Here is a 21,366-nt window from a genome sequence, read left to right as displayed (position 1 = left end):
TTTTTTTTATTATTAGTATATTTTGGACTGTTTTATAATTTAGGTTATTTTCTTCTTTTGGGTTAGAGTTCTGAGACTATTTAAACATTTATTTAGTAATTTTTGATGAAGTCTTTAATCAATAATATTCTGTCATTTATTCATTAAAATAATGAGTTTTTTTATACTTATTGTCTGATATTCTATAGAATTAACAAATTTTAGAAGATTATTTTCGACATTTATATTTGAATCAAAGATTTCAATAGCTTCCGCTATATCAACTGCTTTATTAGCCTTTAATTAATTGAGTCATCTTATGAACCAAATATATTACTAGTTAGTGCAAATTTGTACATGTTATAAGTTATCTATGCATGTATATGTAAAATTATTAATTTATTTATATGCATAAAATTTTCTAGACATTTTTTTAATTATTACTCATGTATTATAAAATTTCAAGAGTTTTTAATAAGATCGTACGATTCTAGGGTATGATCCGATCGATCTAATCTTAAGTCCAAATTAATCCAGCATAAAATCACGATTATTATGTAAACTATGGGTGATACTAAAACTTATGCAATTCAATAAAATGCTAAATACATCAGATTTAAAAATTATTTAAAATGACAATTTAGTAGCAATCTTAGATAAAAGTATGATACGATTAATTTTTAATCATTAAATCATTAAAAGGATTGAAGTTGGACGATAATATTCTTCATATAGATTATCAAAAATAAATACATAGACAAATGGTTTAACAACTAGCAATAAGAATAATAAATTATTTTTTGAAAAGGATATCCTGCTAATATGTGAACAAATGAACCCGAACACGATTTTGAAAATGATTAAGGTTGTACTCAGCCCAAGCTCATCTACCTTTTTTTAAATGTAAACTTCAATATCATAAAACTTATCCAGGCTCCCGTGCACATTGAATAGACTGCTTAGTAAACTTCACATCAAGTTCACTTCAAACAGCTTGATAAGTAGACTGATTAGTTACATTACATATCAATCATATCCCCAAAAACAATCGATCAGTAGAAACATCTCTCCATAAATCGTATTACACAATCAAGCCAATGCAACGCCTCTAGAAAAAATAATAATATTATAATTTAATACATTATCGAGGGAGCCTTCCCAAAGAATTAATGCACAACACCAATCACGCAGCCTCACTGGCTCATTTATCCTCAAAACATCAAACTAATCCTAATAACTGATCCGATCCTACCGACACTACAATTTAGCCTTTTAACTATTTTTTAGTAGAGTTCGACCATGTCACAGGAGCGTCAGTATTCCATTTCACCAAGTATCCGAAACATCACTGTTGACATGCATCGTCCATCACCAGCACTGCTGTGTATTAACATCCCAAACATGGGCACCCAGATGACAAGCGAAACAGAACTTGGGCATTCTGCTATAATTTACAAATACCAACGAGAACTAGCCTAAATAAGCCGATGCTGACGAAGGCCTTTGCTGAAGTGAGGCTGCATCAACCTGACGTACAAGCCATTCTTCTGAACCAAGGACTCGTGTGAACCCTGTTCAACTATGCTGCCACCATTAAGGACGACAATGTTGTCCACATGCTTCATCATGGTTGCACGATGTGCAATAAGAATTGTGGTTTTGTTACCCATAATCAGCGTGCCAAGTGCCTCCTGCACCACTCGACTCGATTCAGATTCAATAGAAGAGCTTGCCTCGTCCAACAACAATATGGGAGCATTCTTCAACACTACCCTAGCAATTGCAATCCGTTGCTTCTGTCCGGGTGTCAAATCAACCCCTCTCATGCCCACATGTGTGTCATAACCATGTGGCAGACTGCTGATGAAGTGATGTGCATTAGCTATCCTTGCAGCTTCTTTCATCTCGGCCTCAGTTGCATTGTGCCTTGCATAGATGATATTCTCTCTTATAGTTGTTGAAAATATGACAGGCTCCTGTTGAACCAGGCCCATATGGCTGCGCAACCATCTTAAGTTGAAAAGCTTTAGATCACGTCCGTCCAACAATATTTGGCCAGCAACAGGATCATAAAATCTCTCAATTAAAGATATTATAGTGCTTTTCCCAGATCCAGATACACCCACAACTGCAACTGTTTGCCCCCCACTAACTTTAAGGCTGAAATTGCTGAGCACCATCATTTCAGGTCTGGTAGGATAACAGAAATCAACACTTTTTAACTCAATGCTCCCATAGATATTAGGTGGTTTCATGCCAGTGGTGTCATCCGGATCTATAGTGGGTACCCGGTCTATAATGTCAAATACTGAGGTAAGGGACTTTCGGCGTTTTAGAATGTAAGGAGCAAGGCCAAATGGCTCCACTAAAGCAAAGGTAGTAAAAGTGAAAACGATGTACTCTTTTAATGCTGTGGCTATTGTGATTCGGCCTTCATGCACAGACACAGCAGTGTACCAAAGAAGAAGAGAGTTACAGGCAAAAAGAAGGAACTGTGAGAAGCCAAAACTAAATCCAATAGCCATTCCCTGGACAAAACTCTGTTTCAGAATTCTGCTGAGCTGCAGCCTGTAAAGTTCCATTACCTTATTACCGGCACAAAATGCAACAACGGTATAAATGTTTCGAACAGCATCCTCAAGGACTAACGAGGCTTTCCTGTGCATCTCCTGAATGCCTCTAGAAAATCCAGCAAGCCATAATTTCTGCAAGTGGATAAAATAAAAGGATTCTTAAGAACATACAAATATGTACTACCTTGATCTTTAAGGCTTGTAACTAAAGTAAAATGACGGAACTTCAATATATGAAAAGATAGTGTAAATATTCTAAAAGACAAGTTAAAAGCATGACTTCAAATTTCATTTTGCACCCCGGTCAGTTTAGGAAAAAATTTCATTTTGCACATGAGAAGCTCCCAGACCAAAGTACATGAGCAGACGAGTGGGACTTAGTGCCTTCTTCGTGAGAAGTTCCGAATTGTTCATCCTTCACTGTGAGAAGCTTTGAACCCCTCATCCTTCATCATGCAAAGCTCTAAATTGTTCATCCTTCATCGTAACCTTCTGTGAACTGCAAGGACCAAAAAGGAGCAATTGGCACAGCCAGGCATGACTTCCAAGCAAATACAAAACCCTAGTTAAGCTTCCTACATCGCCTGCTCATGAGGGAGATACCACAGCATGTCATGATTTGCAAGAAACTTTCTCCAACACCAGCATATCTCCTCCAAATAAGCTTCCTCCTACTCTTCTTCTTTCCCTTTTCCTTCCTCATTGGAGCAGCCAGCACCATTTGCCACATGCCCAAGAAGGTACAAAACTATTTCGTTCCAACCAGTGACTGAAACTCCGGCTCATATTTTGAACCTTAAACTCCATTTACACAAAATGCAAAATTACATTGATACATAATGCTTATAAAGTATCTATTATTTGTTTAACAGTGGGTAACATCTAGTTAGGATGACAGAAAATTAAAAGGAAATAAAATTCAAAGTAGGAGATACAGAGAAATGAAGACGAAAGTAAAACAGTTGTCAAGATTAACCCTTGAAGCAGCAGCAGAATACCAAAGGAAAGGAGATAGAATAGAAAGAATTATCGATACCATAGCATATTCAGGTGCATCTACATCCTTCTTTTATGACTTGCTAGCTCCCACTTTACTTGCTGGTTCTTGAAATTCTTGTATATTCAGATTCCTTTTTGCATTAGAATGAACCAAAAGATCTTGTATACTCCCATTCTAGTCAAAGTCACTCTTGGGCCTGTTCAGGGCAGTTCATGAGATTCACTACTCGCTACATACTTAACTATACAGGTTCCAACATTTTCACCTGAGGTAAACCAGATATTCAAGTCATAACAGTCTTAGTCCTGATTGTCAAACTAGATTTTATCTGCTTTCAACTTTCTTTTTCTTTTTAGTGCTCATGTATGTTACAGTGAGGTCTATCCACTTTTTTCTAGCCTTCTTAGAAAATTTACACTTTACGTTGATGCAATTTATTTCCTTTGCTGGCTTGCCCACCCATGTTTGTTACTTTCCCAATTTCCCATTATGGCACGCTATTGAGCATGCCACTTCTGTCTTCTCAAATCATCTCTGAGCCTTCCAATTTTGCTGCCCCACTAAGCATCTTTTGAGTGGATAAAGTGCAGTCCGGTGCACGAAGCTCTCGTTATGCGGGTTCCGGGGAAAGATCCATTATACGCAACCTTACCCTGCTTTTGTGTGGATGCCTTACGAAAATAAAGACTGCCTTCCTTCCATGATTTCTGCTCATTTATTCCTTTGTTTTGCTTTGGACAGAAGATTCTTATCTTCTTGGGAAGACAACTTTTTAAGCATACAATAATGACATTAGGTATATAATATTACCCAAAAGAACTCCCTATATGTCTATGCTACTACTAGTTAATGGCATATTGAAAGTACATCATTTTTAGTATATATGTATTAAAGGGAAATGACACTGCATGTGTCAATGTCGTAGATTCAAACATGGAAAACAGCATGATGACAACAGACAGGCACCAAAACTGGATTAATTAAAAAAAAAAATCATGATAGAGAAGATTGAGATGTGACGAAAAATGGGTGGACGAGAGGTCGTATCATCATGAAAAACTCACATCCTCCCAAGTGTATTGAGAAGAAACATAAACTTAGGAGCGAACCTGCTCTAATACCAAATTAAGAGGAAAAATATTGTATTGTATTGCAACCAAGTAAGAGAATTGGCTAATATTTGTATGACTTTTACATAACACTTGATAATATAATTATCCTATGTGGGACTATATACCATTTCATGTATAACCATCATCTATAATAACTCAACATAAGTAAATTATTGATAAATCAACTTGAGGCTATTATTTACACAAGAAAACACACCAACTAATAACACTGAAACAAATATGAAAATAACTAGCTCACTATTCCAAAACATACAAGCATAAAAGTCTAAAATCGAGATTTAAAAAATTTGCATGTTCTAAGCATATAATATGAAGCTTACCTGTGCAATAGCAGAAACTACTAATATAGGTAGAGTAGCCAGTGCAACAAGTGCCACACGCCATTCTAGCAGCATCCCTATAAGAAGAGCAACAGCTACAGCTGCAGTGTCTTGTACAAATATAGAAAGTCGGTTACTGAATGCAGCACGAACAAATGTTGCATCATTAGCCAGATGCATGGACAATGTATCAGCACTGTTCTCTTCTTCATCAAACCACCCAACTTCATTGCGTAACATTGCTAGACATAATAAAAATTGTCAGAAGTGCACATGTTGATATAACAAATAATTATTCAAAGAAACGAAAAATTACCGGAGAACATCATCCTTCTAACCCGCTCAGTCATCTTCTCCCCCATTATACCAAAATAGAAGTGCTGCAAAAAATTTGCAATCACAGTAACAACACCCATGCATGCAATAATCAAACACCACTTGTTCACTTCATCATGGACATCACGGACATCTATTCTATAATATGCTGCCACAATAAGTGCAATAATGTAAGCAAGGAGGGGATTAAATGATCCGAAAATTGCAGCACCAGTACTTCCTAGAAGAGCACAAAACCATTCAGCCAAACAGAGTTCCACAAGCCTCCAAAAGGATGGAGGTTTGTGGATTGCAAGCTCCTTCTGATTAGAATACATGTGATCAAATTGATTTAGAGGACGGCTGAAAGTTTTCGAATGAGAGCGCTCATTTTTAGGATCAGATGTGAGCAACGGAGAAATAGGAGATTCTGGATCTGAGGTATTTGAAAATTGGGGGTTTATAGAATGCACATCTATTTTAGGAAGCTCAGGTAATCTCATCTCAAAGCTGTCCTGCCTTTTGATAGATGGGATTCTTTCTGAAGAAATCAGAGGAAACCCATTTTCCACCATTAGCTCTGAAGGTGGGCTTTGACTCTTTGATGATTCATGTGAGTTATAAATATCAGGCTGTCGACTTGCAAGACTACCATGTGCTCTCTGAAGAGAAGGTGATTTTGACATCATTGGAGAAGATGATTCTTGAAGACCTTGACTTCCTGATAAATCCTTTTCGATTTGAAAAGTTGAGTCTTTGTAATTCCTTATGGGCATCCTGAAACATTTTGACAATGAAATTTATTCTGCATAGATTCTGAAAATGAATATTTCAGAAGCAAAAACCTAAGACAAATATGCTAATTATACAGAACACAATGCAGATGAATTTGTCCAAAAGCAGAGCCACAAACAACCTCAAATACAAAGAATCATTGCTGCAGGAAGAACAATATGATTTAGCAACATTACTTTCAACATAAACAGAATCACCACTTCAGAAGAGAATCTTCTTATAGTATTAAGTAATTAGTTTAAAAGGCATCTCTATCTTGTAAAATGGTACCTGGAAATGAGGTCTCATTCTAAGCAATTGTATCCTTATTTTCAATAATCATACAACAGAATTGTGTAGGAAACATACCTCCTGGGAAGCTTTGATGCTTCTTCACATCTCAGAAGTTCTGCATATAAGCCATCTCGATTCAATAACTCATCATGGGTGCCCATTTCCATCAGTTGACCCTCCTCCATTACTGCTATATAATCAGCATTGCGAATAAGACTAAGGCGCCTAGCTATTATAATAGTGGATCTCCCCAACATGAGAATATCCAGAGCCTCTTGAACAGCCCTTTCTGCCTCAAAATCAAGTCCACCTGTGACCTCATCCAATAGAAGAATAGAAGGATTTGAAAGCACAGCACGAGCTATTGAGATTTTTATTTTCTGTTCTTCAGTCAATGCTAAACCAGTCCTACCAACCTATATTGCATCAAGTTCAATAAGCACAATACAAAATAGGATATCAAATGAGACTTGGCCCAAAATTAAACATGGTCAAAAGACAAGCTCAAAATTAAACATGTTGCAAGATCAACCTGAGTTTCGTATCCCATTTCAAGAGAAGTTATGAAAGCATGTGCATGAGCTGTTTTAGCAGCTTCTTCAATCTGATCAGATGTAGCAGATCTTCCATAAGCTATATTATCCTTGATGCTCAAACTTAACAAAGCTGGTTCCTGGGTAACTAGTCCAATTTGGCTTCTCAACCATTCCAACTTCAGATGTTTTATATTCTCCCCATCCAATAGAACTTCCCCTGCATCAAGAAATCAAGACGAAACTGTCATGCATCAATGAAACATACATTAGTGTGTGACAGGAAAACATAGTCAAATAAGACAAACCTAAGGTAGGATCATAGAAACGCTCCATAAGAGGAATTATACTACTTTTTCCAGAGCCATTCCTACCAACAAGGGCCACAGTTTTTCTAGCAGGTATAGTTAGGTAAAAGCCACTCAGTATGGGAATTTCTGGACGTGAAAGATAACTGAAGTAAACATTCCTGAACTCAATATTTCCTTGCACTGTAGCTAAGGTACTTCCATCCTGATTAAGAGAAGAATTTGAACGGCTTATCATCTCATAAAGTCTGTAAGCAGCAATTCTCCCTTGCTCAAATGAATAGAAATTGGTAGCCGCTTGATTAAGTCCACTGAAAATGACAGACTTAATGAGAACAAAAGATATCCTAGAGAAAAAATGAAAAGATATACTTGAGACAAATGTAGGTTTCATAACAAAGCTTACTTACAGGCCACTCAAAATTACAGCAAACAAAGCTGTAATAATTTCTCCACCATTAGCTTTTCCATTTGAAATCAGAAACCTCCCAACCCAAAGTTGTAAAGCACAAGAACATATAGCAAGACCATATGTGAAGCCAAGACCAAGGCCTTGCACTAGACTAATCAGTATTCCATACCTTAGTGTAGCTTGAAGTGAGGTTGCATAAGAATACTTAGCAAGAGTATCATTTGTAAAGGCATACAATGTTCTAATGTATGAAATCGCCTGCAAAATCAAAAAATGTGTAAAAAGAACCAAATTGTATGGTTGAACAACAAAATAGAGATCATTGTTCACCATTGAAATTATATTGCTATATATAGGACGAATTCATCTCATTTGTTGATCTGAGCATCAATTTTATAAAGATAAGTCAAGACGGCCATCTACTGTGGATTTTAGATAAGGGACGACATTGCTTATGATATATGTGATACCTTCAGACAGTCCAAAAACCTAGTCTAAGTCAATCAAGTGCAAATCATTCATGATATCCAATCCAACCAAACAATGGAAAACATATTCCTACAGACTAATATATTTCCACTTAGTTTTTATTCAAACATGGAATTTAATATCTCTTGACTACTCAATTCCCATTTACTTGTATTTATATTCCCACTTATTTGGATAGAATCAACACTGTCAAGACTAATCAAACCGATTTTCATAACTCTGATAAATCCAATCTCATCATCCATTTTAACCTCAATCAGGTCTGCTTATAAGACAACTACTAATTATTAATTCACGCATAATTTTCAAATCTTTGATAACCTACTGGTACTATAATATGTAAAATGAAGAAAACAAAATCTCAACTCATAGGATAAATGGCTAACAAGAAGAAGAAAACAGCAAACAACTATAAAACCTGCTCTGCAATACTTGCAGCTTCAGCATATGCATCTTGAATATTTTCAGCTAACCGATGGAGAAAAATATTAGATATTCCTCCTGCTGCAACAATGAAAGGACCAGTTGCTAGTGTTAAAAGTGCTATCTGCCAACAATTGATCAAACCAATGATAAGACCACCAAAGAATGTTGCCATGTTATGAATATAGTTTCCAACCTGTAAAACATATGCAAAGATACACCATCAGACACTGGAACATTTAAAAGTAGAACTGCTTGCTGAATGAAAAATATTTATTACCATACTTTTTCACTTAGAGCAGACTGGATGAGCAGCACATCACTCAATACTTGGCTAACTATATCTCCATTATTCCCGTAGGTGTCAAAAAAACTCATGTCCTGGTTTAGTAAGACTTGGACATACTTTGACCTAATGACTGCAGTCTGCCTCTCTCCAGTAAGAATCCAGCAGGAGACCTCTATGAACTCATTTAATTAGTATGCATGGAAAATGGACATGCAACTGAAAATTTTGAAATTTCAGCCATACCTATCCAACCAGCAGCAAATACTCCTACAGCTATGTAAATGATATACAGGGCATGCTGCAAAGGAACAAGAAAAATATTACAACACATGAGGCTTCATGATCTCGGTATGAAAATCATTATATAGTTTTGTCTACAAAAGCCCATTGGATATCAAGCAAGATGCTTTTAAATTCAATAAGTAAAAAATAAAAGAATATGAGTTTCTTTCTCTCATAAACAACAGAAGTATGAAGAGAGTTCATAAATGGAGATTAATGAATCAATATAAAATGAAAAGGAAGAATTAGCATTTTCAGAAGAGACTTTAAACAATAGAAACATGTCAAAAAGAGAATCGAGCAATCTTAAAATTCAAGCAAGATTCAAAACTTAATATAATTTAAGTATTATGTTGAATAGTGAGCATAACAATAAATAAATAAAATAAAATAAATCCTACTAATTATCATACTAATCTAAGTATACATGCATTATGTATTACAAAAAAAATTATATAGTTTGGTTCGATTTTAATGGTTTGTATAGGCCCAAACTGAAACGAGGTTGGAACCAATACTTTTGCCTTGTTTGCAGACCAGAGTCTAGAATGAATGATGTTGGAAACATTAGAGGAATCAAAAAAGAGACACTAACCACTCAAAGCAAATCAAAATGCATCAGAAGCTCGGTGAGAGAGAGTTAACCAAGCCTTTTAATCTTTTGATGTCTTCTTTGTTGAGTTCGTTAGTATCAGGCAATTTCTATTGAGAAATCCTCCAGTTTAGTACGATTGGCTTACCTTTTCCGTTTCATTTCAAACATCCTTAGCCAATAACTGATTCTTGTCATGAAGTTTGAAGAAAGTATACTTTGCACGTCAAGACCTATTTTAGTAGGTATAGCACATTCCCTCTTGATTAGATGGTGCAGTTAATCTTGTTATTTCCTTGTGTTGGAATGTACCACTTATTCCTTTCACCATCTGTTCCTTTCTTCAATATCATAGTAGAACCATCAGCTGGTTGTGATTCAAGCACAGCAATCCTCCTGGTTTCCACTCCTCAATTGATGGAGAAACCCTCACCAATGGTGGTAGCTGATCTTTTCCCCAAATTGGCATTCTAGTTTGATCATATTCCAAATTCAATAATTAGTCTAGCCAAGAACTTAAATGTTTTTCCCATTTCAAGCAAGTCATGTAGAAATTAGCATGTTCATCACACTTCATTTTAAGATATTGATGCCAAAGACCATTCAGGTAACTATAACATGTAAATATTCAATAACATAAAGTGCGCCATGTACAGTAGATGGCACTTTGGTTTCTAATTCATAAATGAATCCTACGTCTGGTACATGATCATCAAATCCTCATCCCAAATTTGAAATTCCTCAAATCTCGGACAAGTGACTCTAAGTCTAAGTGTGTAAATCTTTCCTTTTCCTTCACATTCATCCTCATTATCTGTGACCATTGCAAGTAATTCTTTCATTTATGAATGGAATTTATGCTTTTAAGCTATCCGCTAGAAGTAGAACCAGTTGAAGAAGAATCAAAAGCAACTCTGGGATTAGACACCAAGTTCTCAGAGTCATATACATGTTCCAGCTGAGTAGCAAGAAAACAATGAAGAAGATTGAAGAGAAAAGCGACGGAATGAAGAACAAGTAACTACACAGTTGATGGAGAATGTTAGCAGCAAAAGATGAAATGGCAGTAGGAAGCAATGAAGGTTGATAGAAACAACAGATAATGTAACGGGTTAGAGATACCAAAGGATAGCAAACTCTAATACCATGAAAACCGAAATAATTTCTCTGCTACTCCCTGGCTGGATTTCCGCACTGCCTTGTATACAAGAAGTCAGGTAATAAAATCCAAAAGGAAAAAAAATCTAATATATATATGCTAAAAAGGACAGCCCGGTGCACAAAGCTCCCGCCAATGCGGGGTCCCAGGGAAGAGTTTATTGTACGCAGTCTTACCCTACTTTGCAAGAGACTGTTTCCAAAACACAAACTTGTGACCTCTAGGTAAGATTAAGAAATCATAACTTGATTCTAAGGAAAACAATTAATAGTAAAAAGGCAATACAGTGACATATAAGGCTGAGTGTTCCAAAGTTTGTACCATTCTTGTCAGAATTACCATCCTAGTTGGAAATAGTATATTTTTGGCATTATATATTGTCAAATTTGGCACATTCCAGCACTCGTCAAAGCATATTGAGAAAAATTCAAATGGTTTTACTCATTTGTATCTCAATCACATTTCACATAGTTTGTTTACTTCATTATATAATTAAATAGTCAATTGAATTAAAATTTTATAGTGCTTGACACATGGCACGATTAAGCATGTGTCAAGGCACCCGTTAGGCATGGGACAAAGCATATTTACATAAATTCAAATAAAATTTCCTCTGTTAGTCACTTTCCACTTAACTATTATACTTTTAAAAATAGCACTTACCATTATAGTCAATTGAATTAAAAAATTTGTTTCATCACACACTGTCACAATTCAATACACTTTCAATGTGTGTTAAGATAAATTATACTCGTTTGAATTCCTTCCACTTAACCTATTTTCTTCTAAAAATAAAACTAGAATAGTAAATCCACAAATCTAATACAATCTTTGCAAATTTTTTAAAACTAGCGCAAATGTTTACAAAATGTGTTAAAATCTCACCCTCATTACAATTTCATCCAACTATCATTTTGTTAAAAAAAAAAAAAAAATTGGCATAGCACCCATGTGGCATTTTACCAACTAAGTGAAGTTCACATATAGATGTTAATGCAGATGCCTAATGTTTAGGATTCCTTAGATTAATGAGTTTCAAATGCTTCAATGTTAGGGTATTATTATTATAAAAGATAAAACTATATATTTATCAACATCCGCATACATGTGTGTACTTTATTGAGTCCAAAATGCCACATGGGTACCATGTTGTCTTTTTAATGATAGTGAGATGAGATTTTAATAATAAAAGTACTAAATTTAGCATTTTGGAATATTGTGTTAGATATGAAAAAGGTTTAAAGTTGGGAAAGATTTGAAAATTCATATAAAGATTGTGCTAGATTTATATATTAACCTTAAAAAATTGTATAATCAATTGAAAAATTTTAAAGAAACAAATTACAAAAATATAACAACCATTTCAACTATTAAGCACTAGTCAAGAGTCAAGACATCATTACTCAAGTTTATTTAAATTCATTTTCACATACTTCAATACCTATCCGGGCATGAACGTGGAACAATATGATAATCCTCAACACAAGTGACCGAAGAAATCAAACAGTAAATTCTGATGCTGGGCAACACAACAAAGAGGGTTTGAACATGAAATGTTCCACAAAATGCTGCACCATCAAAAGATTGATGGATATCTATTTAGGCCTCGCTATAATAAGACTTTAAAGAGGCCCTAGCAGAAAAGTTTGATTGGGTCAATATTATATTTTACAAGAGAGAATAAATTCCATAATTCATAGCTACGCAAGGCAATATCTCTAACAGGCCTACACTAAAAGGCAAGATCTAAATGAAAGAGATGGCCTATCACTGATAATACTGACCAAGTATTTAGGACTATGTTGCTAAAACAGTATAATATAATCTCTGCATAGTTAATAGTAAATTAACTGGGACCTTACCGTTTAACTAAAATATAACTGGATTAAGTGCTAAACGAATAACAAAGTTAACGTCTGGGCAACCATGCACGAATGCTATCATATCATTGACGTCCTAAGCTCCTTTGCCATCTCGATGATAACCAAGGCATTGGCATATTGAAAAGAGGAAGTGCATTCGAGATTTAGATTATCTTTGAAAGAATATAAGAATGAACTCAATTTTCCCAAGTACTAATTATTTTCTCTAAGTACTGATTACATAATAGCGTTGCTCAACCAAAAAAGATGAAAGCATATGTTCAACTTAACAAAACTTCCTAACTGTCAATTGCTTCCAGCGACATTTGTAGTTTCAAACACATTGTAACTTGAAATTTAGCCATGGTATGTTCTGCAAATTACTGAAACTGCTAAAAGCCAAGCTGATAAAAACCAATGTCGAGTTCAAAGTACGCTTATAAAGCATAAAAGTTCAATGCATCAACTCATATTAAGGATGATTTTCTCCTTCCATGAGACAATCCAGAAATCAAAAATCTTAAAACAAGGAGAAGTAGAAAAGAAAAAATAAGTGAAGTACTAATGTCCAACATACCTGCTTGATTTTACCAAACAGCGCCTCATTCTGCGAGTCTAGCAAGTTGATGGCCCTCCCAAAGAAATGCAAGTAGACCACCAGGGCCATCCCGTGAGCGGCGGCAGCTACAGCCCCGACCACCATCAGCACCCAATCGAGCTTATCTGCGCAAGCAAATAGCCTGGAGAAGGGCACCGCAGCCGGAGGCGGCTCTATCTCCTCCATCTCGTCGACAGCAACGTCGTCCTCCACAGGAACCACTTCCACCCCGCTGTCCATGTACGGAGACGGCGACTCCGGCGGTTCCGAAACCTCCGAGACCGGCGTCAGCGGCTGCACATGGGGTGGCGACCACCCAAACAGACCCCTCGAGCTCATCATCTTCCTCTTCCCGCTCTTCCGCTTCTTCTCCTTCCTCTTCCTCAAAACAGAAAAATCTAAACCTTAACGACGGATCGGAACCCTAAGAACCAGCCGGATTTAGGGTTTCATCCCACCTTCCGTAGAGGCTCTCCTTCTAGTTCACCGTCTTCGACGACGGTTACTCGCCGGCAAAAGTATAATGAGGAAGCAAGAACAACCGCCGGGTTGGGTGCGCTATTAAAAACGGATCGAATGGGCGCAAAGGCGGAAAGGGAACGCGACGAGGCGGGTGCAAAAAGCTAACGGAGAGCCGTCTGTTAGGCGGAGGAGCTGAGCTCGGCCTGGTCGACTCAGGTAACGGTGGGCAGGGTTGGGAATTCAGTTTATCAACCCGTCGACCAAGGGAAGAGAGAGAGAGAGAGAGGGAAAAAAAAAGAGAGAGAGAAAAGGGGCCGCATGGCATGATCACGATGCGTGCTTGCTTTTGGCTTTTCGCCGGATGCGTGCATCATTTTCTTCGCTGTCATTTTGATTTTTTTTTTCAAACTATTCAGTCAGATCCAGCGGCTTCAAGAGGACGAGAGGGTTGGCGCGGGCAGCGGACGGCTGAGATGGAGCGAAGTCGGTGTGGGGTGGGTGTGTCGCCGCGGGGAATTGATCAACGAAGCATGCGGTGGCGCCACCTGAGACCATCGTGGGTCCCGCTTTTCGGGTGATGCCGTGGCGGTTTGTGCGTATCGTAACGGATGTTATATTGTGGTACACCCGCAACCATTTTAATTTTAATATTAATTTATTTCCTTCCCGAATTGTGCGGACCAATAGTATAAATTATCCCAAAGACGCCCAAAGATTTGAAAGGACCAAAAGTATTTCTTTTTCTTTTTTAACCCCTTTGTAAAATCTAATTATTTCCCTTCTCTCCATGGATGGAACCCTTTTTCTCTATTATTTTTTTATTTTCTCTCTTATCTCTTTTACATAATTACGTACCTATCTATATAATTATTATGGTGTTAATTTTTAAAAATAAAAATCAATACTACAACTTAATTATATTAACATCGTTGATGATATTAATTTATACTATCATGGATCTAATTTTAGCTGGTCTAATTCATATCAAGTCCAACATAAACTTATTTTTTGAATATCAAAATTATATTTTAATTAATTTTCTAATAATATTTTAACATCTCGAGAAAAATTGAAATAAATAATAACGAATATTATCGTACCAATTTGTAGATTTGAAATGACCAAAAAAAATTTTTTTTTTACCCTTTTGTAAAATCTAATTATTTCTTATCTCTATGTTGGATGGAGCCTCTTTCTCTATCCTTTTTCTATTTTCTCTCTTATCTCTTTTACATATTTACATACATACATAATTATTATGATGTTAATTTTTAAAAATAAAAATCAACATCACAATTTAACTACATTAATATCATTGACGATATTGATTTACACTACCATAGGTCTGGTTCAAGCTAGTTTGATCCATATTAGGTCTAATATGGGCCTAGTTTTTTTTTAATATCAAGAGTATGTTCTAATTGATTATTCCAATAATATTTTAATACCTCGAGAAAAATTGAAATAAACAATAAAGAACATTGTTGGACCAAGTTATGTGGATTTGAGACGGTAAGGAGTCTAATAATATCCTCCATTACTTATTTCAATCTCTTCATAGGTGTTAAAATATTATTGGAAGAATCAGTTGAAACATAGTTATGGTCTTCAGAAAATCAGACCTGCATTAGGCATGATCTGAATTAGACAAAGCTCATGGTAGTGCTGATTCCAATCCTCCGAGCCTAATCTGATTCTGACCAAGCATAACATTGACCTGATTTATCAAAGATCATGACCAATAACATTTTAACACCTCTATAAAGGTCAAAATAAGCAATGGAGGAGTCCAATAATATCCTTTATTACTTATTTTGGTATTTCTGAAAGTGTTAAAATATTTTTAGAAGAATCAATGAAACCATGGTTCTAGTTTAAGAAATTAGGCCCAGAGGCTGATCTGAATAAGACCAGATCCATGGTATTGTTAATTCATATCCTTCGGAGAAAAGGATAATGTAATTAAGATGGCATTTGATTTAGAGGTTTGAGAATGAAAGAATGGATTTATTTCCAAACTTTGTGTTTAGTTGATCTGAATGGAATCAAGATTTTGGAATGAAATCAAAAAATTTGGGTATGGATGAAATCCACCCCCTCCCTTGGATTTTGATGGAATGAGAATAAAATTTAAGTTTTAGACGAAAATACCCTTAGTATATTTATTCAATTTTTCTTTCATTTAACTCTCTCTCTTTGTTCTCTCTAATCATACTTTCTCTCTCCTCATTCTATCATCATATTTTCTCTTTCAACATACTTTCTGTCTCCTTATTTTCTCTCATCACACATTCTCTACCATTTTCTCTCCGTATTCTCTCTCATCACACACACACTCTCATTATTTTCTCTCGCTTCATTCTCTCCTCATTTTTTTCATCATAATTTCTCTCTCATCATTATTTCTCTCTTTTCAATCTCTCTTACCATATTCTCTCTTCATATTTTATCTCATCACACTTTCTCTCTCTTCATTATCTTCCATCATACTCTTTCTCCTCATTCTCTCTCATCACACATTCTCTGTCATTTTCTCTCTGTATTGTCTCTCATCACACACACACACTCTCTCATTTATTTTCTCTCTCTTCATTATCTTCTCATTTTTTCATCATATTTTCTCTCTCATCATACTTTCTCACTCCTCAATCTCTCTTACCATACTCTCTTTTCATATTTTCTCTCTCTTCATTCTCTTCCATCACACACTATCTCCTCATTTTCTCTCATCACACTTTCTCTCTTTATTTTTTCCATCACACTTTCTCTCTCATCATACTTTCTCTCTCTTTATTTTTTCCATCACACTTTCTCTCTCATCACATTTTCTCATCATACTTTCTCTTCTCAATCTCTCATTTTCTCTTATCACACTCGCTCTCTCTTCATTTTTTCCCATCACTCTTTCTCTCTCAACACACTTTATCTCTCATCGTACTTTTATTTCTCTCTTCTCAATCTCTCCTATTATGCTCTCTCTCCTCATTTTCTCTCATTACACTTTCTCTCTCTTCATTTTTTCCCATCACACTTTCTCTCTCATTATATGTTTCTCTCACATTCAACTTTATTTTTCATTTATTTTTTTTCTTAGTTTATTCTAAGGGTAAAAAAGGAAATTTAAGCTCATTCCGATTGAAAATATTCAACTAACCAAACATTATTTTTAGAAATGATACCCAAGCTCATACTCATTCCTATTCTACAATACTATGATACTTATTCTCATTCCGATTTCTAGAAGAGAACCAAACATCACGTAAGTTATGATACTATTTTTTAAAAAACAACACCATAATAGTTATTGCATGCATGTAAAAGAGAGAGAAGAGAAGATAGAGAAGAGAAGATAGAGAAGAGAAGTTGCATGCACATGAGAGAAAGAGAAAAAGACAGATTTTGCAAAATAGAAAAAAGGTGCGCCTTTTGGACATTTGTAAACCTTAGGCTATCTTTTAGGTAATTTCAATTTTTGGGTGCGTCCTTTGGACAACTCTCATTTTTAATAATTAAGCTTGAAGCTTAAATGAAGTCCCTATGTATAGTTGAGTTGGTATTTAAAGGATAGATTGTCATATGAAAGTAGATGGTAGATTTATACATAGTTGAGTTGGTATTTAAATGATAGATTGTCATATGAAAGTAGATGGTAGATTGTCATGTGAAAGTAGAAATCTAATCCCTAGGGGAACAATCTCCATAGGAATAAAATTTCTCCCATCTAAAAAGATGTCACTCCATTATTACGATTTACTTCCGTTTCAAATATTTGGGGACGGACGTAGAGGGGCATCTAAGGTGAGCACATCACCTTTTTGCCACTTGAAGCTTAAATGAGCCATAATTTATGATAATAGTTATTGAATGCATGCAAAAAAAGAGAGGAGAGATGATAGAGAAAAAGACCCATTTGGTAAAATGGGGAAAAAGATGCGCCTTTCGGGCATTTGTAAACCTTGAGCCATCTTTTTAGATAATTCTAAATTTTGGGTGTGTCCTTTTGCCAATTATCTTTTTTAATAATTAAGCTTGAAGCTTAAATAAAGTCCCTGTCGATAGTCGAGTTGGTACTTAGATGATAAATTATCATATGAAAGTAACTGGTAGATTGCCATGTGAAAATAGGAGTTGCATCCTAAGGGGAACAATCTCTATAGGAATAAAATTTCTCCCATCTAAAAAGACGTTACTCAACTATCATGATTTACTTCTGTCCCATGTATCTTGGGGTGGACGTAGAGGAGTGTGTAAGGTGAGTAGGGATGTAAACGAGCCGAATCGAGCCGAACAGTATTAGGCTCGAGCTCGACTCGTTTAAGTTATATTCAGGCTCGAGCTCGAATCGAGCTTTTATCACAAGGCTTGAGCTGGACTCGTTTTAGAATTATCAAGCTCGCGAACATTTTGAGCTCGGCTCGTTATTATCTCGATTATCAAAGTTAACGAGCCTAACTCATTAAACGAGCTCGGACTCGTTTTCGGGCTCGTTTAGAGCTCGTTTTTTTCTCGTTTTATAGCTCATTTTTTTGTTCATTTTAAAGCTTATTTTAAGACTCATTTTATAGCTCATTTTTTTAGCTCAATTTAGAGCTCGGTTTAAGGCTCGTTTTTTTGTTCGCGAGCCTATAAACGAACATATTCGCGAGCTCACGAGCCGAATATTCTTAAGCTCGAGCACGGCTCGATAAAATTGTCGTGCTCGAAATCAAGCTCGAGCTCAGCTCGATAAGATAAACGAACGAACTCGAATGAGTTTTTTACCGAATCGAGTTTCGAATAGCTCGCGAACTATTTGATTCATTTACATCCCTAAAGGTGAGCACATCACATGTTTTGCCACTTGCAGCTTAAATGAACCATAATTTATGATAGTAGTTGTTCAATTATGTTTAATTTTATCATCAAACAACGACTCGCGTTGTGAACTATGGTGATGCTTTCAAACCTATTAAAATTTATCAACTACTTACGCAATAAAAGACAATCTTACCAAGAAGCCATAGGTGTTTTAGTCAAAATTACTATAACTCAGGCCCGGCTCAAGGCATAGGCCATTAAGGCCTATGCCTAGGGCCTCCAAAAAATTAAGGCTCATTATTAGTTAAAAATAAATAAATATATTTAATATATCTAATATTTACATTTAAAAGATATACTGTGCAGTCCCAAGTTGCATTATACACCAAAGATTGGATTCAAATTAGACTTATTGAGTTAGACTCAATTAGATTCAATTGTTGAATGAGTCTAATTTAAATTTGATTCATTGAGTCAATTTATATTAATGAAGTAAGATTCATTAAATTAAAATTGACTTGAACCAACCAAAGGTTGGTTTTAACTCAACAAGGAAGAGAATTGGCCAATTTTGACTTGACCAAATGGAAGTTGAAACATCAAGTTTGACTTAATGTATTGCCACATCATGAAGGTTGACTCATCCTACATGGCATGACTAACCTTGCCACATCATCTCCACCTCATCATGGTGTGCCACCTCATGGGGGTTACACACCATTCCATTTAATGTGGCCGGCCACATTAATGAGGGGAGTTACATGTGTGTGGCCGGCCACATAAAGAAAAAGAGTTTCATTTTGTGGCATTGATTTTGTGGTGTTGAATGCTTCTTCCTCCTTAGCTCTCTTCCTCCTCCCTCTCCTCTTTCTTGGCCGTGAGTTTCAAGGAAGAAACAAGGCGAGTGGTTTTGAGTTTCATGAAAGAAAATAGAGTGATTGTCACATAGAAGAAGAAGAAGAGTGTTCTTGTATTTCATCTTCTCTATTTTTCTTTCCAATCCCATCCGAGAGCCCTAGAAAGTGCTAGCACACTTGTGGTGCTCTCTTCTCCATCCTTACGTGTTAGAAAACACACCTTGTTCGTGTGGATACTACTAGAGGATTGTCTACGTTGACAATCTTGAGATTCGGCGTACCTTGGACTTGTGGGATTACGAAAAGGGCACGCATCGAAGGTATAAATCTTTCTTCATGTAGATCTAGGAGTAGATCTAAGTTGTAAACTCGTACTCGTAAATTTTGTTTTATACTCTTCGCACGGATCCATTGGCTAGGGTGATTCGGGGTTTCCATGAGGCGGAAAAGCAGTTTTCGCGACCCGAAAAACCCAACAGTGGTATCAGAGCCACGTGCGAAGCGAGTACGAGTTTAGATTCATATTTTTATGAAAAATATAGATCTGTAAACTTTATGTAAATTCATGTTTTTATAGTTTTAATGGATATTTTTCTCGTAGAAGCGAAGCACAAGTGTTTAGACACTTGTAGGCTTCGATTACCGAGAAGGTTTTTCTGAAACGGCAATGTTTCACTCCTAATAAGTGACTCCTAAATTCTCCCAAGAGGTACTTGCCACTATGATTTCACCATAGTGTCTTTTTACTTTGTCGTTTCTCCACATCAGCCTAGTACTCTTTGAACTAATCAAAGTACTTAGTCTTGCGGTACATTAAGTAAATTTATTTGTATCTTGAATAGTTGTCTATAAAATAGACGAAATATTCAATACTACCTCTTGTCTGGATAGTTATAGGATCACACAAATCAGAATGAACCAATTTCAACATATCTTTGACTCCATACCCCTTAGACATGAAAGCTTCTTGGTTATTTTTCCTTCCAAGTAAGACTCACAAGTTGAAAAGATTTCCACTACTAATGAACCCAAAAGTTCATCAGCTACCAATGAATCATACTCAAGTTAATATAACCTAGCCTTAAATGCCAAAGATATAATTGGTTCATTTCCGAAGGTTACTTTCTCTTAAAGTTAGAAGATGTGTTACTAATTTTCATTTGTTGCATCGTGAGAGTTATTGGATTTATAAATTGTCAACCAACGTACCAGAACAGATAACTTCCCTCTTTTTCTTAATAACAACTTTGTTATTAAAAGAGGCAGAATATCAAGTTTTTTGAATAGTTTAGAAACTGAAAACTAGTTCTTTCTAAACTTGGTGCGTAAAGACAATTACTCAAAAATCCATGTTTTATTCTTATCAAAAGATAAACATCTCCCACTGCAACAGCTACCATTTTTACAGTAGTGCCCATGTAGACGGTGTTTTAATTTTCATTTAGTTGCCGGGTTTCCTGGAACCCTGCAATAAATTACGGACATGATTAATGACATCTGTATCTACACTCCAGGTTCTGGTAGATAACACCACTAAACATGTTTCAACTAATGAATTAAATACACCTATGTTGTTCTTAGTTTTAAGAAGACAGTCTACCTTAATGTCCAAGTCATATTTCCAATCATTACAATTGGGACTACTAAGCCTTTTCTATAGTATGACTACTAGGGGATTGACAAATATTTAAATCCTAAGAATCACAAAAATATTTGGTCAAGATCAACTCTTTAAAAATCCCCATGAATTTTGTATGCCACGATAGTGTGGACGTATACAAAATCGAAGAGGATATTTTATTCATTAATTTTATTATCTCGTCAACTTTACTTTATGACGAATAAAATTAATAGTTGATCTGTCTTTGATCAAATATTTGGTCAAAAACTTTTGAATTTTAAAAAAATATTGATT

General features: G+C 35.7%; 1 protein-coding gene across 2 annotated transcripts; it reads right to left on the bottom strand.

Annotated features, from left to right (window-relative positions):
- Window positions 1–955: 955 nt before the first annotated feature.
- Window positions 956–14,109, bottom strand: LOC122002450 (ABC transporter B family member 20-like). 2 transcript variants are annotated; one of them, XM_042557627.1, is made up of 11 exons: window positions 13,315–14,109; window positions 9,086–9,140; window positions 8,839–9,014; window positions 8,549–8,749; window positions 7,640–7,899; window positions 7,230–7,540; window positions 6,921–7,141; window positions 6,464–6,804; window positions 5,322–6,097; window positions 5,006–5,247; window positions 956–2,684 (listed from the first exon to the last, which is right to left on the bottom strand). In XM_042557627.1, the coding sequence occupies exons 1-11, from the start codon at window positions 13,675–13,677 to the stop codon at window positions 1,455–1,457; spliced, it is 4,176 nt and encodes a 1,391-aa protein (XP_042413561.1). In that variant the 5' UTR covers window positions 13,678–14,109; the 3' UTR covers window positions 956–1,454. The 2 variants fall into 2 exon arrangements, with proteins under 2 accessions (XP_042413561.1, XP_042413562.1); XM_042557628.1 differs by lacking the exon at window positions 13,315–14,109 and having other exon boundaries at window positions 8,839–9,012; window positions 9,086–9,126.
- Window positions 14,110–21,366: the final 7,257 nt, after the last annotated feature.

The sequence above is a fragment of the Zingiber officinale genome, chromosome 7A (genome assembly GCF_018446385.1).
Source record: "Zingiber officinale cultivar Zhangliang chromosome 7A, Zo_v1.1, whole genome shotgun sequence".
NCBI lineage: Eukaryota > Viridiplantae > Streptophyta > Magnoliopsida > Zingiberales > Zingiberaceae > Zingiber > Zingiber officinale.
Note: the sequence above shows the minus strand (reverse complement) of the source record. Positions and strands in the feature narration are given on the sequence as shown.